This window comes from Ruditapes philippinarum, unplaced genomic scaffold (assembly GCF_026571515.1).
Source record: "Ruditapes philippinarum isolate M1 unplaced genomic scaffold, ASM2657151v2 ctg5924_1_1_1_1, whole genome shotgun sequence".
Taxonomy (NCBI): Eukaryota; Metazoa; Mollusca; class Bivalvia; order Venerida; family Veneridae; genus Ruditapes; species Ruditapes philippinarum.
In genome coordinates this window covers 101,546-121,809 of record NW_026858220.1, presented here as the reverse complement: position 1 = coordinate 121,809, position 20,264 = coordinate 101,546, and the positions used below count along the sequence as shown (strand labels likewise).

Here is a 20,264-nt window from a genome sequence, read left to right as displayed (position 1 = left end):
GTAATCTAGAACTAGAACTGGGTTTTTTTTCCGCGTCATGATAGGATTGTATGATAAAACTGGTAACAGGTATTATCACTGTATTATAGAGTGATGGCTTATTTTAACCAGCTAGGTAACATACATTACACTCGTGTGTTAGTATGTTAATTAGTTGCAAAAGTAATCTAAGTGCAAGTAAGGCCATCGACTAAATATACTTTGTTTCTTAGATCACGATCAGTACTTTTTCGATTGTTTAATTGGTAAAATTTATGTCTTGGACATAGCTTTTTTGAAGTTAATGCAGCAATGTGCAAGTGGAAAAAAAATGTGTTCTTTAAATCATTTCACACAAATGCTTGTTCGTATGACTAAGAGCTTTGTCGGAGAGAGTTTCTAAAAAAACATGCCATTAAAAAAACAACTTTTCAAGCTTCCTAATCAATGCGTACAGTTTATTATTTGTCAATTATCATGTAAATGAAATGTTTGTTAAAACTAAGAGCTTTGTCATTTGACTTATTTGTCAAGACACAATATTTTACCTCGGTCAGTGCTGAAAACTGATGCCAATTTGTGTTTGGTCTATCTTTGCATCGCCACGTACGTCGTAAAGGTAGCAAAATGTCTTCACCAACCAACTCTCAGTTACTTAACATTTTTTTTAGATCTAGATTAAGATCAAGGTGAGAATCAAAATTGATGCATAAAAATAAAAAAATCTTTTAGTTCTTTAGTACAGTATAATAATGGACATGAAATTACCTAAGATGGTAATACTCTTCAAGGAATGTTGTCACAAAAATTTCATTTACGAAAACAAAATAAGTCAAATTGAAACATTTATCCATGTATTATCTTTGTTTCATATTTATTCGTTATGTTATTCTTGAATTTTGTAATTTAATGAATTGATTATATAAACGATCAACACTTTATAACATATAATTAATTGTATCGGAGTAAAAAGTCAAATAATTTCATCGGAAAGTCATGATATTGCTTCCTTTCTTATATTCCCTTTTCCGTTTCTCTTACTATTTTTGTTAGCACAGGTTCTGTTAAAGCTTTCAAACGCTCAGTTGCCTAATGGACTTAATACTGAAAGCATGAACATTTCTTATATAATGCATGTAACAATATATCGAACGATGTAATCTGTATCAAATCGTGAAGTGAGAAAGATTAAAAACAAACTAAGATTAAAAATAATTATGTGGATTATTTAGCTTATTGATAACAATGTATGAACTTATGAAACTCATAAGTAATTTTAATCTTTTTTTATCTGTTTTATGTTTATCTTGTGTGTAATATTTCAAAACGAAAATGCATTCTTTTTTGACTACTTGAACTTTCACGCCAAGGAACATAACATTTATTGCACATTATAAATAAGATAGACTATACTGTCGTCTGCCATCTACATATGTACACTAGAACAACGTGAAATAATGCCCACCAGCACCGGCATATTATACATTCCTTATAGCACCGGTCTAAGATGACTTTACATTAATTTAGTAATCATTAGTAGATATCAAAAACTGATTGACTTAGGTCCCTATTGATTTTGTAATGGTCACGTAAGCGTCCGTACATGTATATAGCTGTATAGAGAAATGCAATGGACATACATCACCGATTAAATAGGAAATCGATTATTATAAATTTGAGAACATGTATATAACGAAGTTCGAAAGTTCATCGTACTGACATATAACACAGCTTTTATAAGAGACCAGAAACCGCCAATACAATCCGGGTCACGCACGAGATATAATACAATTCTGCACGGGTGTACTCTGCCTGTGGAAATTTTATTTAAACATTTATAAACAGTGATAGGGACAGAAAAGTTAATGCTTTGAAGGAATATCGTTATACTATATGCCTTTACATTAAACGTTTAACTTGTCTGCTGATAGAACGAGGGTATATACTACAATTTATGAATACATGTACCTATATTATACCTTAAGTACTGTCTCACCGTGGACTTCTATACAGTTAAATTTCCAACGGCAAATAAAGAGGAACAATATTATGATTATTCTTACAACTTTATGAAATGTGTTTATTAGGAAAGTGTTCTAAATGTTTAAAGCAAAACCGAGTGTTCAGTTTACAAGTCTTGATTGAAATGTAACATTATGATATTGGCATTGTAACCGTGTAAGATTATTATTCCTTGTCGTAAGTACTAGCTTTGCTTAAATATGATATTATAATAATAGTATTACATTATTACAGCATGTTCCAATGTATACAATTGGCTTGTTTTCTTAAATTTTCTTTTATTTTTTATATATTTTATTTTTAAACTGTAGGGCTTATTGGCATAAACTTGTTTTTAAATAACATGCAGTAAATGCAAACACTGTGTAGAAATAGTAGAAATATAGATATAAAAGAATAGCAAAAGACGCTGCCCTTTACCTGTTGGAACCGAATGCGCCTGTAAATAGCGAGGCCAGCCTGCACCTCCGTGTAGTCTGACCAAGCTCGAAATTAACGGTAGCTTTTGTTTAAGTCAATAAAGATCAATTTAAGATCAATAAATCCTTTTAAATTCAAATGAACTGTTCCAAATTGTTGTAGCTCAGTTTTTGATATTGAAATCCCTTTAAATTGAATGGAATGTTCCGAATTGAAAGCTGGGCTAATCCATTGCGTATAAAAATGGTGTCACTCGGGTTTTCTGTGGCTACTGAAGCTTGATGGAATTGAAATACTGTTTACTACTCGTTTCAAAAGATTAAATTACCTATTGAATAATTAAACTTCTTACGCGCTGATTAAATGGAAGGTACGAGCTAAATTTATGTATAGAAATTATTTGAGATTAAAAAATAACAGAAGAAATATACGTTGTTTAATACAAGTTACAAAGAAAACAAAAGTTGCGCTTCTGACAATGTTGTACAATATAAAATTGTATTGTAAACACGTTTAAGCAGACGACAGTAACGTATTTTTATATTCTTAATGCCACCAATTAACTACCATATTTTCATATAATTTATAAACAAGATATATGATTTTGTTTCACCTCGATGACCACGGCCTTTCAATTACTTTTTAGTGTCATACATTTTGTCAGTTAATTGTAAACGTGTTTTAAGAAGAGAACAACATCAATAAAATTCAGTATAGAAAATACAATTATACTCAACATTACAATGTTGACGCGTTTGCTATATACATTATATAGATGAATAATTTACGAAGTATTTACTGATTGTATCACTTAACTTTGACCTGGAATGAATGAATATTTTCAGTTCTTCTAAGCATGTAGTGATTTGAGAGATCTGTGAAGCCAAGGCCTTGCGGATTAACGGCCTAACTCCCTGAACTTAGTGTCCTAGAAGCCTGGACCAATGTTATGGGCTTTTAGGACGATGTGAGTATGCCAAATGAATGACATGTTATCTGTCGGCATCATAACAATTATATTTCTTATTCGATTTCAACCAAACTTACAAAGAAACTTGGTTTATGTCCTGATTTGCACTATAAGATACAGAGTTGCTGCCCCTGAAATGACAGGGTCCTTCATCGCCAGAAGTGCATTACCTACATTCATTGACATACACTCATTGTTTGGTGTCCCGCTATCCTTGCTGGTAGTTCTGCATTAGGGGGGTGCATTCATTGAATATCACCCTTCTTTGTTGGTCTTGTTTTTTTTAAAATATTTTATGTTGCACATTTGCATCATCTCATATGAACAGATTAAATCAAATCGAGCCAACATTTATCATATAATTTGGTTGTTTTCTTTGGATTCCGAGTGATCTCCCTTGTTTCCGTTTTTTTTTTAAAAACTTTACAACAACAGCAGGTGTCAGTGAGAGATGTTGCGTGTTTGCATTATCTCCCATGAACAGACTTCATCAAATCGAGTCTACAATTTATTGATTTCATATCATCCGAGGGATTCCCATTTTTCAAGTTTTTGTAATAAATCTCTTGTCAGAAACCATAAGGCTTTATATTTGATATGTAACATAATCTAGTGCTCCTTTGCAAGGTCTTTTTATTTTAAATGATAGCCCTGTGATCAAAAATGACCTTACCAAAAAATTTCAGTTACTGACCTATGTGTATATAGTTAAACATAAAATTTCAATCACAACAATCGTACTGCCAAGGTGTTTAATGGTCAGCATGTTTAATACGAGATAACGGTCATCGATAAAGGTTGGTCATTACCATGGCACTAATTATACATCAATTTTGGCACCAGTTTAATAATGAATTTAGTGTAAATCATATAAAAAAATTCTTTTCAGAAATTGGACCTATATGTCCAAACCCAAATTACCACCATAGGGTCAACACCAGTTTTTTAAAAAAATATATTATTACCTGCAGAGATAATTAAAACCAATGTGAAACGCTTCAATTTACATCCCGACATGGGCCGAAAAGAACTTGATTCATTCACACGGTACTTAGCTTAGTATCTTATATAAAAAAATTTCTATTTCAAATCGGACAAGACCATTCGTTGTTTTAAGGAAATAATTTCAAACTAAGGAAATAATTTAAAAGTAAGTATTGACTGTATACCGAATAGTCCTGACCAAGGTCGGGCGGCACGGATGTTCCGGTTGAACTTGACCTACACTGGTCAGTTCAGCTAAGCCTTAAGGGTACATAAATAATGCTTTTACTTGCAGAATTATCATTATATATTTTATTAAATAATGAATTATTATTTATACTGTTTTAGCTGAAAATCTGGCTGACTTACATCAAACGTACATTTATATTTCAAACGAGACAGTTTTATTGTATTTCTTATCTGTTGAAAGCGAAACTAACTAAGTGTTAATCGTCGTTTATGTAATGATGACTTTTTCAAAGTTTGAAAAAATAAAGATCATTTTTATCAGTTATTGGTACTTAACATCATTGACCGAATTTTGAAATATATTAAGTACTTTTACCTCACTAATTGCTATTTTTATCGGACTCGTTCATCACATCATAGTTTACACAAAACTCATCCGTTAACATCATTAATTAGACCTAAAATATAACATATTTTTCTTCGTCACTTTTTGTACATTAAATGCTTATCTTAAAGTGTAAGATTTATGTATGCAATTTGAGGTAACGATATCTATGTATTACTTATTATTAAGTTTTTAAGTTTTAAGCGCACTTCACAGAAATGTTGATATTAAGCGCTCCTTGTTTGCTATTGATTGTAACCGGTTTAAACCGCTTTCGTAGCACACAAGTATTCAGTAGTTTTCACTCGATTTAACTTATGTACTTCTATATCCAAGGAAGAAAGAATACAATTTTATTATATCGACATTTCATTCCTGCAGATTTGTAAACACTGAACGAACACGTCAGGCTTTCAGGAGAAATGGAACTTTATAAAAACTACCCAAGACTTTGCACGATTTGGTGTTTTATTGAAATTTTGTTCTACGCAGGTCAGCTGTTCGGTTGGTCTTCGCTTTTGTATGTATTAAAGCAGGAGGGATTTTATCTTGAACTGTGTTCTGATACACCTGTAGAAAATAATAGAGCAGCCGACAATTCTGGTACAGGACAGACGAGAATTGCCGATGAATTGTACACAAATGACAGTTTAGTGGCGACATATTTATCAGACTATGATGTAACGGATGTTAATGTAACATATTATGCTCAGTCTAAACACGGGAATTACACTCATCAAAATAGCTTGTACACCGTTTATAGCGAATTAAATGAGGAGGATAAATCATGGCGGGAGTTTAGGACAGATGCAGACGAGATACCAAGATGTACTGAACAAGACGCTAGACTGAACTTATGGTTCTCCATTGCAATATGCGTCGCCTATGTGATTTGTTCCATCATGGGGCCAATTCTACAGAGGATCGGCATGCGGAATTTCAGATTATTATCTATGTAAGTGTGTGTATATTTATAGTTATATTGGATATGTATCGCTTAATATTCATAGATGTTCTGGGATAACAACTTTATATACTATATAAATATTTGATATACCTCGTATTATTTATGCGTTGTATGTATGTGTGACCCTCGTCCCTAACCCCCTTTTTCTGTCTCCCTATCATAGAGCATCGTCGGGCATCGTTGGGTGAACGCGCTAGGGTTTTATTTACGCACCAAAATACCGTATGGTCCCTCTCCGAAAAATTAAAAAAAACAACAATTTTTATTTCTTGTTTAGTTATATTTTTATTTTTACAACATAATAGAAAAGCTCATTTCGAATTCATATCACTTGAATCAATATCAAGTTGTGTATTTGTTATATGACAAGCAAAACAAATCTATGTGAAACAGATTTGATAACTTGTGCTTAGATTGACAATATCTTTAAAACCTAAACACGTATTTTTAATTTCATAAGTGGAGGGAAAACGCATTTTGTAGACCATTGCGTATTAAATAATTTCAAAAAAAAAATACAAAAAAAAATACAAAAATATCTGACCAAGAATGACTTGGATAATTTGAGAAGAAACACCAATTCAATACCTTTGCCTGTATTTGTAAGTGTTTAAATTCGTTGTTTATCTCAGTTTCAAAGAATGTACCATTCAATACATTATTGCATATATTTAAATCCAAATTAAAGTATATAAAGCTATATATATCTGATGCAAAAATTATTGTTTGAATTTTAAAAAAGTATACTTCCAAAATGCTTGTATGAAATAAATATGGTAATTTATTGCCTTAAAAGCAAATGGCGCATGCACAAAATTACTGCTAGACGGATAAAACCCTATACTTAAAACCGGATCTTTTTATTCTGTTTACGTACATTATTCATGTGTATTAAATAACAGAGACATACTATGTTATAACAACTTTTCCGGGAATCAACCATATATTAATGAACCAATGTAATTTTACTGTTGATAAATTTTATTAAAAAAATTCATAAGATTTAGATTTATACTATTTAACAGAATGATTCTCAACTGTTTTTGCATACTAACTATATGTAACATCAGGTTCAAATGAAAGAGAGTGAGAGAGATATACAAATTGAAGTCATTTACTTCGCGTTGTTTTTATTGATTTGTCCAAGAATAGAGTCTAGTTCTATACTAATACAATGTATAGAGGAGGCAATTAAAAGTTCTGCATTTTGTTAGAGGATTGCAATATCCAATGCTTAAATTAAACTTATAAAATTCTAAAATTCTTTAGAAATGACAAACATGTGTTAAACAAGGTTTTGATGATCGATTTAGAGCATGTTACATGTTTAACAACGGAAAGTGGGACTGAACGTGAAGTTATGCGTCGTAAAGGTAGCAAAATGTAAACAAAGTAGTATTTTAACTTCAATACAAAATACTTATTCACTGTAATTAAACCAATTGCAAACATAGCAAGAGAAACAAAGATAGTTCATCTATAATCAGACAAATGGGCAGTTTTTTGCAAACTGTAAAAGGATACCAAAAAGAAAAAAAAGTTTTTGAGAATTTAAAATGCTAGCATTTCTAAGACAAAATGGGCCTTTAAATGATTTTAATATAATACAAAGAAATGTCATAATGTAAGGTTATGACAGAATGATCTGTTTCAAAAATCATTCTTGGTTAGTTTGTTGACTGAAAAATATAAAAATATATCAGATTGATGGCTATTCAAGTTATTTGTCAACTCAAGGCTCTTCTTCTATTCACAGGTTGACATACATAACTGGTGCCTTGTGTCTTGGATTCGCAACGCCAGGTAATTTATTGGAACAATGTATATACATTTCAGGATTTTTATCGTTTGAAACACTTGTAGAATTTTAACTTAGATTGCTTCGTTATTTTATATACTCACTGTTTGATTATAATGATTCTATAATATAGTTTTTACGTCATGTTTATGACAAAATTTAAAATGATAAGATTTCTAAATCGATTACATTTATTGTTATATTTCTGATTACCAGTGATAACTGATAACCAATTCTATATGATATCTTTGCAGTGTGACTGTAGCGTTAAGTACAGACTTACTCAATTAATCTTTCAATATCGAACCTTCCGGTTGTCAGCTATTTATATAGAATGTGGCGACTATTTGCGGCCGCAACTTTAAAGTATAAACTAAATAAAAGAATTCGGACGATGTATCGAGAGAAAAAATAAATGAAAACATAGTGCAGCACTGCTTTTATTCTTTATATTATACATGTATCACCATGGTTGTTTGACAATTTTTACTATTATCGTACATTTAGAGGATCGATCTTTTCATGGATATATTTGAGCCGCGCATGACAAAACCAACATAATGGGTTTGCGACCAGCATGGATCCAGACCAGCCTGCGCATCCGCGCAGTCTGATCAGATCCATGCTGTTCGCTATCAGTTTCTCTACTTCTTATAGGGTTTGTAAGCGAACAGCATGGATCCTGATCAGACTGGTCTGGATCCATGCTGGTCGCAAACCCACTATGTTGCTTTTGTCATGACGCGGCACATTTGTACTATCAAAGACAATATTCATTTTTTGCAGAGATTCCATGGCTAATTTGTCCAGGATTATGCTGTATAGGGGTGGCAGGCATGGCTTTGTACTCAACAAACATACATGTAAGAACACTTGAACTACGTTGACCTAATATATATATTACAGTTACTTACACTTGTATTCATTATTTTTTTTAGAAAAATATACTTGCATGTTATGTATTTTATGATTTTTTGCTGACGTTGTTTTATACAAACAGACGCATGATTATACATGCTCTTATATTTAAAGTAGATTGGTCTACAATGAGCATATTTTACATTTCAGTATTTCAAATATTGATAAAAACAATAGAAATGTATCATTTGGATTTTCTTATAAAGTGCTGCTTGAAATAGAATATTGTCTCTGTTATTAAGAATGACTATTTATATGATGAATAATAATATCATGTTCTAGAACATCAATTACATATTATGAAAATATATGTCATATCGGATCATGTATCTCATACTTGCCAACATCTTCCATGTATAATTATTTCCTGGTTTGTTGTTATGTCTAATACTAAATACTATCAACGTAATTATTCATTGTATTACATACCTTCCATTATAGACCAATTCACTTAAAATGAACAAGGTACATGTATATATTTCAAATTCGTTGTTCAAATGAAAGTGTAATCTTTTAGCTACATACTAAAATATATGTTTTTGGTGTTGTTGTTGCAGGTGTCTTTTTTATTCCCAGCTGTACAATCCACTATCACAGCCGTGTTTGTCGGACTCTATGATGCTTCCACAGTTGTTACATATCTTATGAAGGTATTTATACAGATAATTATAAACTAGAAACCCTTCTTGACAAAACTCTTTCTGTAGAATAAACCCTTCTTGACCAAACCCTTTCTCGAGGCGTAACCCTTCTTGACCAAACCCTTTCTAGAGGCGTAACCTTTCTTGACCAAACCCATTCTGGAGGTGTAACTCTTCTTGACCAAACCCTTTCTGGGACGCGTCTCTAAAGATGGCCGTGCTGTCAGTTCTGTGTAATAACCAATACCCGTAACTTATACCGGTCTTAAGTCGGGATAAATCAGACTTTTAACATTGATATTGATAAAAAAGAACCTTGTTACTGACAGTAGATGAGCTTTAATATTTTAAAAGATAATTTCAATATCCAACTCCATTTGAATTATTAAAAAACATGAATATTTTACATTTGAAATCGGATGATCACCGCATATTAGTTATTGAAGATGCTTTTGGAAGTCATTTTATTTCATAAAGCATGATATACATGTATTATTTCATGAAAGTATCACGCTTTTGAGAACTTTGAACCGTTTAATGGAGTAACTTTACGATTATTTTAACGCATGGATATGAATACTTACATCAAAATACATGTATAGTGTAATATATTTCCATGTAGGCTACACCTAATGACACAAGGACATCAGTGACATAATGTTTAAAGTCATTTGACCCACTTGTCTATTACCGCTTTGGGTTTCGAATTGCGAGAGGAACATTTAATTCTTTCAATCGACCCAGCTTAAATTAGGTTGGCGGCCCTACTTATGTGTCCAACGGTATCTGAAATAGTATAAGGCGGTGCACCCGAGGCGTATTTCAAGGCAAAAGAGAGTTCTGCTATAATGACAATCGAGGGGCCGGGGAAAAACATTCTTAACACAAAAAAAGTTACAAAGGATGTATTAATTGTATTAGTTATGGAGAGATATTAAGACATCTTTGCCGTTTAAAGTTATTTATGTTAAAGTATTATAACCTGAATAAAATGCTAGTGAAATGAATTATAACAAATTTATATCGTCAGCCTGCCAACATAAAAACAGCTGTATTGCACGTGCGGTTGTTACCTGTAATTAATATCCGAGATAAATATGAGTAAATATCTAATACATTACCATTAAACATGTGTGAACTTACATTCATTCATAGTTTAAGCTGCTGATAATCCCGGTTAAGACGTCGCCTTGTCCGTCCGTCCGTCTGTCTGTCTGTCTCTCTGTCCGGGCAAACATCCAATGGTCTATGAGCTTCATTCCGTCCATAATCTTACTTAAAAAGAAGGAAATCCCATAAACCGACTGGGTTATGTGGTAATTTTACTGGTTTATGTGGAAAAGTGCCACATAAAGATCAAACAAAAAACACATAAACCCCAAATGTTGGCACCCCCGTCCGTTCGTCCGTCCTTATTCACTTATTTTACTGTCGTACGTGCATAAATAAGTTTTTCAGTGAGCTCATAATTTTACTTTTTTTAATATTTCCGACATTTGTTCTAATCTTTTATACATTTAAAACTAAAAATATCTTGTTTACGCATTTAGGATTATCTATATTAAAACAAAGATTGTAATTTCATTATCAAAATGTCAATGAAATGATCGTATTGTAGTGTAGTTTAGATAAAGATTAAAACTATTTCAAAATGCCCTTGGCCTATTTTTCTTTATCAAAACAGTTTTAAAATCATTAACCTCTTATTTCCTTTTGAAATAATTGATATTCTATATTACAAAAGCAGATATCAAAGTATTTACAAATGTATTTTTTTATTGTTGAAGCTTAAGTTCCGTTGACCTTGCCATGTATGGCAGTATGTATATCGGCTTATGACTGAATTATATAATAAGTAGGGCATAATATTTTAATTTCAACAGTTATGCGAAAGAAAATAATTAGTATCCATTTTTTTATGTTAATCAAACATATGTATACCATAGCCTAGAATTGTCAATATTTCATGGCCACGAGTTCAATTTGTTTATCATTTTCAATTTCTCATGGTCACGCACGAGAGGAAAGAAAAGAATGCATGTCACGACCTTGCGTTCCCTATGTTTACTTCGACGAGTAAGTTGTATATATGAGCCGTGTCACGACAAAACCAACATAGTGCGTTTGCGACCAGCATGGATCCAGACAAGCCTGCGCATCCGCGCAGTCTGATCAGGATCCATGCTGTTCGCTAACCAACTCTATTACAAGTAGAGGAACTGATAGCGAACAGCATGGATCCTGATCAGACTGCACGTATGCGCAGGCTGGTCTGGATCCATGCTGGTCGCAAACGCACTATGTTGGTTTTGTCGTGACGCGGCTCATATTTATTCATTTTTACGTGCATCGTTCATGCATGCATTGATAAAATCTATCATTTGAAGCTCAATATAATTTGATCATATTTTGTTTACCTTAGAGATATAATCATTAATAATTTGTCTTAATTAAAGCAGCACGCCTCCAGATTCCTACTAATTTCCATGAAAATATTGAAAATGTAAAAATAAAGTTAAATACTGTGAAGTAAACAAAGAAAATAATTAAAATTTGCAAACGACACTGACAACCTATGTAAACAACTACAAAAAAAGAGGTCAATTTGCAAAAACTATCCCTTACTGAGTTAGTAACGCAGTAGAAATATTGTGAAAAAATACTGCCAAATAGTTGATTAATCGCGCGGACATAAAATTATTACTTGTATCACGAGCATATTTTATTTTTCTTAAAATCTCAGTACATTTTTCTCAAGTTTGATTTTCTTGAAATATTTTGCCTTATCTGCAGGAATGCACCTTAAATGGCAAAACAAAAAAATATATATATCGATATAATAAATAGTTATATCTTATTGCAAATAAAGAGCATTAGATAGATAGTGATATGCTTGGTTTACAATAAGGTCGCCTATTGTTTTGTCACCTAGTTTTTTTTCGCATAATCATATCAAATTACGGAAGACATTTAAATTTTTTTTGATTTTTTTTTTATTTAAACATATTTTATTGCCAAAAATAAGACAAATACATACATGTAGACAGTTACAATACAATGACATGACATATTTGGCAAAAGGGTTGACCCACAAGTTCTCTCAACATTAGCAACGGGTCTTCCCTGATGCAATAAATTACAATAACTTATTTTACAAGAATGACTATCAGTTAGATAGAAGTAACAAAACTCACACATATATAGTAATTGGCTTTAAAAATGATTTTAGGTAAGAAATAACAATAAAAATGATTGGGTGTACATGTTCTCTAGCTTGAATGGTATTTAACGATGTTAACTGATTTATATATATTTGCGTTACAATGACTTAGAAAACATGTACATTTGCCGAATATACCAAAATCAAAAATAGATTTTGAGAAAATGAAATATAGAAGAAAAAAAATATAGAAGAAGAAAGAAAAGAATCTTGTCTATTGTTTTGCAAAAATGAAAGAAAAATACATTAATATTTATTGGGATTGTGCTGGTTTGTTTTCAAAATCAAAAGCGTTTGCTTACTTTTATGAAATGCTGAACAGTCAAAAATATTTTATTATTATTTTCTAAAGACAACTCTTTGTTACCAACTAAAAGTAATTGGACATTTAAAGGGTGAAATTGCCTTAATTCGTTAAAAAGATCAATTCTCTCATTTCGATATTTCGGACAAGTAAACAAAAAATGGTTAACATCTTCTATCTCATAACCGCACGAACAATTTGCATCCTGTGACAAATGATTGCAGAATAAGTGGAAATTTAAGTTACTGCATGCATTTCTCAGTCTGCAGTGTAAAACTGAGAGTTTTCTTTCACCTGTAAGGTACCATTTTGGAGTGTCTGTAGATCGAAAGGTTGATTTCTTTAATAGAGATTTAAAATGTGACAGAGTTTCTACAGATCTTGTTTCAGGTTGCAAGTTGTTCCATAGCATTACGGACGAAGGCACAAAAGAAGAAGAAAATATATGAGTCCGTCTGTTTAAAGTTGCAAAGTCTTCTGAGTTTCTAAGATTGTATGGTGTTGTATTATGAACTCTTTCTGGAAAATATTACTTAAATAATCAGGAACGTCTCAATTATGAATTCTATATGTTAAAATAAGTTTTTGGTACGTTCTTCTATCAGATAGTGAGAGCCAATTAATTTTTTATATAAATTTTGGAGAGAAACTGAACGGGTTAGGCCGCTTACGATTCTGGCTGCCTCATGCTGTATTTTATCTAACGTATCTTTTTCATAATTTGTACACCCATCCCAGACTACAGAAGCATATTCTAAAAGAGGTCTAAGAAATGAAATGTAAATTTGGTTTAGGGTTTCCCTATTAAGGGAATATTTCAGTTTTCTCATTGTACCTAGTAATTTAGAAGCCGATAATGTTATACTTTTAATATGATCGTGCCATTTTCCATTAGAACTAAAAGTTAAGCCTAAATGTTTATGACTTTCAACAAATTTTACCGGTATGCCATCAAATTGTAATTTTGGATTGTTAACGTTGGATTGTAAAGTAAAAATAATCGCTTCTGTTTTGTTAGGATTAAAATCTACAAGCCATTTTTTAGACCATAAGTTTATCAAAGCTAAATCATGATTAATAATTCCTTCTAGATCGAATATTGATGATGTTGTACAAGACAAAGAGGTGTCGTCTGCAAATAAACGAGTTATACATAGCAAATTTTCTACAATATCATTAACGTACACAAGGAAGAATAATGGCCCAAGCACCGAGCCTTGGGGGACCCCTGCGTTTACAGTCAGTGGTTGTGATAAAGAAGACCCTACAAAGACCTTTTGACTTCTATTAATTAGATAACTTTCAATCCATTTCAACAAGTTACCTTTGATACCATTTTTCTGAAGTTTCAGAAGTAAACCCTTGTGCCATACTCTGTCAAACGCTTTAGATATGTCACAAAACACTACACAAGTAAATGTTCTATCATCTAAAGATTTAACTATTTGGTGATATATATCTAATAATTGAAAAATCGTTGAATGACCTTGAAGGAACCCTGACTGTTTTGAATAAATCAAATTATTGGCTATTAAATGATTGTATATATGTTTATAAACAATTCTCTCCATTAATTTTCCTATACAACTTAATAAAGAAATCGGACGATAATTTGAAGTTAAATTTGTATCACCTTTCTTAAAAAGAGGCATTACAATAGCGGATTTCCATATGGAAGGAAATATACACTCTGCTAGTGACCTATTTAGTAATAAACATAGGGGTTTACACACAGTACTACATATATTTTTGAGCAATTTATGACTAATAAGATCTTCACCGACTGCCTTATTAACATCTAAATTCCTTATAATATCAATTACTTCATTTTCGGTTATAGCTATTTCAGAAATAATAGAATGCGTTTTAAATCATTTAAATCAGAGATATTTTTTTTCTTGTACTTTATGAAGTAGAAACCAAAATTACACTGTGCGAGGCATGTACGTGCATTGTGCCGTCATACTCGAATAACTGTTGCGTTGTTTTTTTTTGTGAGTGTAACTATATCTTTATTAACTTCAGGTTAATTGTACGTAGGGAAATGAAACACGCAAAACTGCAAGAACTTGCACAAAAATCTGTTTTTATTAATACTGTATACGAAAAATATTAGAATAGGGTATTAATCCCAATAGTTAAAGTCAGAAAAAACTTTACATTTTGCTGCAATTGTATTTATTTAACACACGTGACTCGTGAAAAAAATGTATAAATATTCGTCGCAATGTGCCTCTAATCTTGTTTTATGTTTTAGGCAGTTTTAATTTTTTGCATCCCTTACATTTTTTATTATTAGATTTTCGTAAACATACATAACTTAAAAAGTCAATTTTTTTTAAATATATAACAAATTTTAGCTCAACTTGACAATGAAAATAGAGAGCATTATGTTGTTATTTTATAATAATGATTGTAAACAGGAAGTAAAATTTCTTATACTTGTTTTGTGCAAACTTGCAGCATTCGAATAGAAAGTTACGTATAAAAATATTGAATTACCGAATTCCCAAATGAGCCGCGTCACGACAAAACCAACGTAATGCGTTTGCGACCAGCATGGATCCAGACCAGCCTGCGCATCTGCGCAGTCTGATCAGGATCCATGTTGTTCGCTATCAGTTTCTTTACTTGATATAGGGTTTGTAAGCGAACAGCATGGATCCTGATCAGACTGCGCGGATGCGCAGGCTGGTCTGGATCCATGCTGGTGGTAAACGCATTACGTTTGTTTTGTCGTGACGCGGCTCAAATGATGTCAACATTCATAACTCTTGAAAATACCTTTAAAACCTGAGAGAAAATTGAGAAAAATTACATGTTCTTATGTCAGTTATTCACATATATATGCTTTATGTCAGTTTCCCGAAAAAGTGTAAGGTGGGCCGGGAAACTTTCAATGTCGTTAAAACATTGTTTCCTCCGATCTCGGGACATTTAAAACACTGATGCAAACTAACATCCTTTCTGCATTCAATGCATGTGTCAATGGGTTTATATTTCATGACTATTTCGAATCAGTCGGAGCGGAACATAAAACGAGAAGTGAAGACAGTATATAAATATTAAAGTGGGTGTATTTACGAGCTTATTAAGTACATGTAGGTGATGAATATGCGATCTCTTGGTTGTGAGGTTGACATCTTTTCCACTGGAACACTGCTTCCCTCATCTTGACCGAAGTCCAGTTATACGCCTGCCTATGATTTTTATAAATGAATATGTTCGTAATTTATGTAATTTTTGTTTGTTTCGGCTCTAACATAGGTTGCGTTTGACGGCGGTATATCAAGGAAATATTACTATACCGGACTTGCTGTGATCCACCTGGCACTTATTGGTACAAGTACCCTACTGTTGCTTCCCTGTGTCCGTATAAAACCTCGAATAACAAACACCCGCACTGGTAAATCTGAATATGTGCAGACGGAAAAAGAGAAATTTATCAAATTGGAGGAGAAAGGTAATGGTTGGCCGTTTTGTTGTTGTTGCTGGTGTTGTTTTATTTATTATACTAACCCGTATCACGCTTAATATCTTCAATGGACTTGTTCATCTTTATGGTTTGGAAAAAGCAATTAATTATTTTTGGAGCAATTTTAAGATAAGGACTGACTGAATATCAAACAGTACAGACCATGGTTATATGTTAGGAATGTTGGTTGGTCTTTGTCTGCACTGATCACATGGGTAGAAATTATTATATTCTAATTTACTGTTCTTTATGGCGGCTGACTTGTGCCATTCGTGTTTTCGCCCCGCGACCCCTCCATGCGAAATGTCGAAAATTAACAAGTTAAAATGGCGGGGGCGAGGAGCGAAAACACGCTAATTAGTGAGGGCGCGGGCGAAGTTGAATAAATAAAACTTCGTCCCTCGGGGGCGCGTAGCGAGATTTAGGAAATATAACGGCGGGGTCGCGGGACAAAAACACGCAAGGGCCGATGGGTTGTCAAGTTATTGATCGGAAACCGTTCCACCTTCAAGGTCAACATGACCTTGACCTTTGACCTTTTGACCCCAAAATCAATAGGGATCATTTACAGACCAGGACCAACACACCGACCGACAGGGGGCATAATGATTTCCTGTGACTTATCTTGAATACAAAATGGTTCTTTTAGTTTGAAAAAATAATTCTTTGTGTTTCATTTCCTAGATAAGGGACCTTCTGTCTGTCGGATCCTGATTTCCAGCGAATACCTTTTACATGTATACTGGATGTGTGTACAAGGTTTCAGATTTGTCTCCTTTCTTGGCTTTTTTAACACCTGGATGGAAAATAAGTTCAACGGAAACGCTGCTAAAGGTAAATGTAATAATATAACCAATTTCATTAAACCAAATCAAATATACGTATATATGTATATGACTTTCAAACGTAATATTTTTTAACTTTTAAGAAATGGCAACATAGATATTTTGTAAAAGTCATAAAGCGATTTTCCAGTTTTAATTGCAGTATGGTGGTGGCGGGCGGGGGGAGACCTCAGATGCCCCCCCCTCCTTGCTTTATTTCAGGCACGAACTTGCTACAAAGTAGAGAAACCACTGTGAAACCGTATTTAGAAATTCTAAATCCTTAGTAGGATACGAACCAAAAATTTTTAGGTACAAATTGTATAAAGTTCAAATATAACCGCTTGCGCTATTGGTGGTATACAGAAAAATTAAATGCTGAAACTAAGTACATTCTTTAAACATTATTCACAAAAGGCATTGTAATATTGAAACTATACATGTACACTATAACCAGTTTTTTTTTATATTGATTTTCGATAAACAATGTATATATCATTCAACATGGAGAAAATTTCCTGTGCCTTATTTTATATACAAAAGGGTTCTTTTAGAATGTCGAAAGAATTCTTTTTGCTTCATTTCCTAGATAAGGGACCTTCTGTTTGTCGGATCCTGTTTTCCAGCGAATACCTTTTACACGTATTCTGGATGTGTGTCCAAGGTTTCAGATTTGTCTCCTTTCTTGGCTTTTTTAACACCTGGATGGAAAATAAGTTCAACGGAAACGCTGCTAAAGGTAAATTTAATAATATAACCAATTTTATTGTAATCAAATCAAAAATACATACATGTATATATATATGAATTTCAAACATGCAAATTACGTATACTATTAACTTTAAAGAATTGAAACATAGATATTATGTGAACGTCAGAAAGCGATTTTCCAGTTTTAATTGCAGTATGGTGGTGGCGGGCGGGGGAGACCTCAGATGCCCCTCCTTGCTTTATTTCAGGCACGAGCTTGCAAAAGAGTAGAAAAACTACTGTGATACCCTTATTTAGAAATTCTAAATCCTTCGTAGGATAAGAAACAAATTTTTTTAGGTACGAATGGTATAAAGTCCAAATATAACCGCTTGCGCTATTGATGGTATACAGAAAAATTACATGCTGAAACTAAGTACATTCTTTAAACATTATTCACCAAAGGCATTGTAATATTGAAACTATACATGTACACTATACCAGGTTTTTTTTATTGATTTTCGATAAACAATGTATATATCATTCAACATGGAGAAAATTTCTTGAAACTAACGGTATTTTGTTTTAATTTCAGAAAATTATTATCTCGGTGTGTTTTCATACGTTACCATGGCAACCGTTATCACATCTATTACCGCCGGGATGTTACACGATTGTCAGCGTCGGAGTTATATGCGTAAGTATAGATAGATTATACAATCTTTATGATCTGTTGTTTCATTCTTTTTAAATAAGCCATCAAATAAGCCAGAAATAGAATCCTTATATTTTCAAACTAAAGTCAGCACATGCACATGTATATAAAATATTTTAGGATTTAGAGTTTTATATTTATAATCTGTACCGTAAAACACTAAATGTTTGTAATGTTTTTATATTTTCAGTGACTGACGACTTCAAGAGAAGACGTATGCCGATAATATTGCCCTTAACTGTGACGTCAATAATGTCTATAGTTATTACCTCATTGATTTACGTTGAAACGGAAGCGTTCCTTAACCTCGTTTTTGTTTTGTTTACAATCTACAGATCCTACCTATTTTCCTATGAGATTACCTTCTTAAATGACGTGTAAGTATAAATTAATCAATGTTGGTCATACAAAAGTTTTAAAATGTTTGTAAACATGTAACCAGTTTTTTCAATATGCATACCAATTTACATTATATAGTGCGTGCAAGTAGTTCTTTCGAAGAATCATACTCTTGAAAAAAATATGGAAGTTTGTGTTGTGCTTTTATAATTCTTATAATTGAGACATATAGAAAGAACTTACGAACAAACGGCCAAATAAACAACGCTTTTCAAGATCTAGCTCTGACCCGTTAGACTTAGGCTGGCTAGCTTCTGGTTTAAACTGCAAAAATAATTCAATATACTACATATATGTTACTTTCTTAGGACACAGTTATCTTGATTTAAAACACTCATTTTAAACCAGAACGGTTTGTAGCACATTCACTTTCCTATTACCTTATATCCAGAATTACAATACAAATCTAAATATTCATTTACATGTTTTTTTCAGGTATCCGTTGAAGTCATTCTCAGTGTTGTTTGGTATTTTACATTCCTCGGCCGGGTTATCCGGACTTATACAATATCCGGTGTTCGAGTGGTACAAGTCTTACGATTTGGCACCAAACCATGTAAGTTTCTTTGCCGATGTGTTTGTGTCACTAAATTCATAAAAGTAATGTTGACTCTTTGAGATGAAGGTGATTAACCATTTATATGATGAGTCGCTTTGTAGATTATCTAATCTTTCTATTTAAAGGACTTCACTCTCTCCTAAATTTGGAACTATTCTATAACTATTCATTATTAAATTTTTGGATGTCAAATTAAACATTTTAAGTTAGTAATCCAACAGTGTATGGCCTGGCCAGACAGTGCATGAGTACATAGACTAACTTGGCTCTGTGCCGCCGTCTTCTTATTATTACTTTATATTTGTTCAAATAAGGCCAAATGCGTTATCTTTTTTTATGTTTCTGGTAATTAAAGGGATATTCAGGCAAATTAATGACAAAAATATTAAAATGATCTTATGTACTCAAATCACGCTAAAATGACTTTCCTTGAAGTTTTAGCATGAATTTCTGTTTAAATTATTTATATTTTGGGTTTGAAGCGTAAATATATATCTATACATGTTGAACAAAATTTAGACGCAAATAGAATCGCCAAATAGTTTTAAAACAAGTCAAGTGACTTTAACAAAACCCTTGAAGTTACAATAACAGATATTGTGGATATTGTATGATTGAAACAAGCCTAAGTCATTCATTTGACATGTTCTTTGACGTTTCCAGAGTTCACTTTGACAACTATTGTAAAATGCTAGCGCTCTAACCTGACCCACGTGGGTCAAGTTAGGAAACCTCCATTTTATTCTTTATATGGAGAAAAGTTTTGCTCCTTTGACTGTCTATTATATTTATTTTGAGGGCATTT

At 32.5% G+C, this 20,264-nt stretch overlaps 1 protein-coding gene across 2 annotated transcripts; it reads left to right on the top strand.

Annotated features, from left to right (window-relative positions):
• Positions 1-1,817: 1,817 nt before the first annotated feature.
• Positions 1,818-19,743, top strand: LOC132752514 (large neutral amino acids transporter small subunit 4-like). Of its 2 annotated transcripts, XM_060742847.1 has the most exons (10): positions 1,818-2,178; positions 5,331-5,904; positions 7,673-7,719; positions 8,501-8,577; positions 9,190-9,282; positions 16,065-16,260; positions 17,686-17,835; positions 18,382-18,483; positions 18,692-18,878; positions 19,336-19,742. In XM_060742847.1, exons 2-10 carry the CDS (start codon positions 5,372-5,374, stop codon positions 19,496-19,498), a joined length of 1,548 nt encoding a protein of 515 aa, XP_060598830.1. In that variant the 5' UTR covers positions 1,818-2,178; positions 5,331-5,371; the 3' UTR covers positions 19,499-19,742. The 2 variants fall into 2 exon arrangements, with proteins under 2 accessions (XP_060598830.1, XP_060598831.1); XM_060742848.1 differs by lacking the exon at positions 1,818-2,178 and having other exon boundaries at positions 5,160-5,904; positions 19,336-19,743.
• Positions 19,744-20,264: the final 521 nt, after the last annotated feature.

Excerpts from the sequence above, each read along its gene's own strand:
- LOC132752514 (XM_060742848.1), top strand. The coding sequence starts at position 5,372 with ATGGAACTTTATAAAAACTACCCAAGACTTTGCACGATTTGGTGTTTT. Across the intron at positions 8,578-9,189 it reads TGTACTCAACAAACATACAT|GTGTCTTTTTTATTCCCAGC; the intron begins GTAAGAACACTT and ends TTGTTGTTGCAG. Across the intron at positions 18,484-18,691 it reads TCAGCGTCGGAGTTATATGC|TGACTGACGACTTCAAGAGA; the intron begins GTAAGTATAGAT and ends TTATATTTTCAG.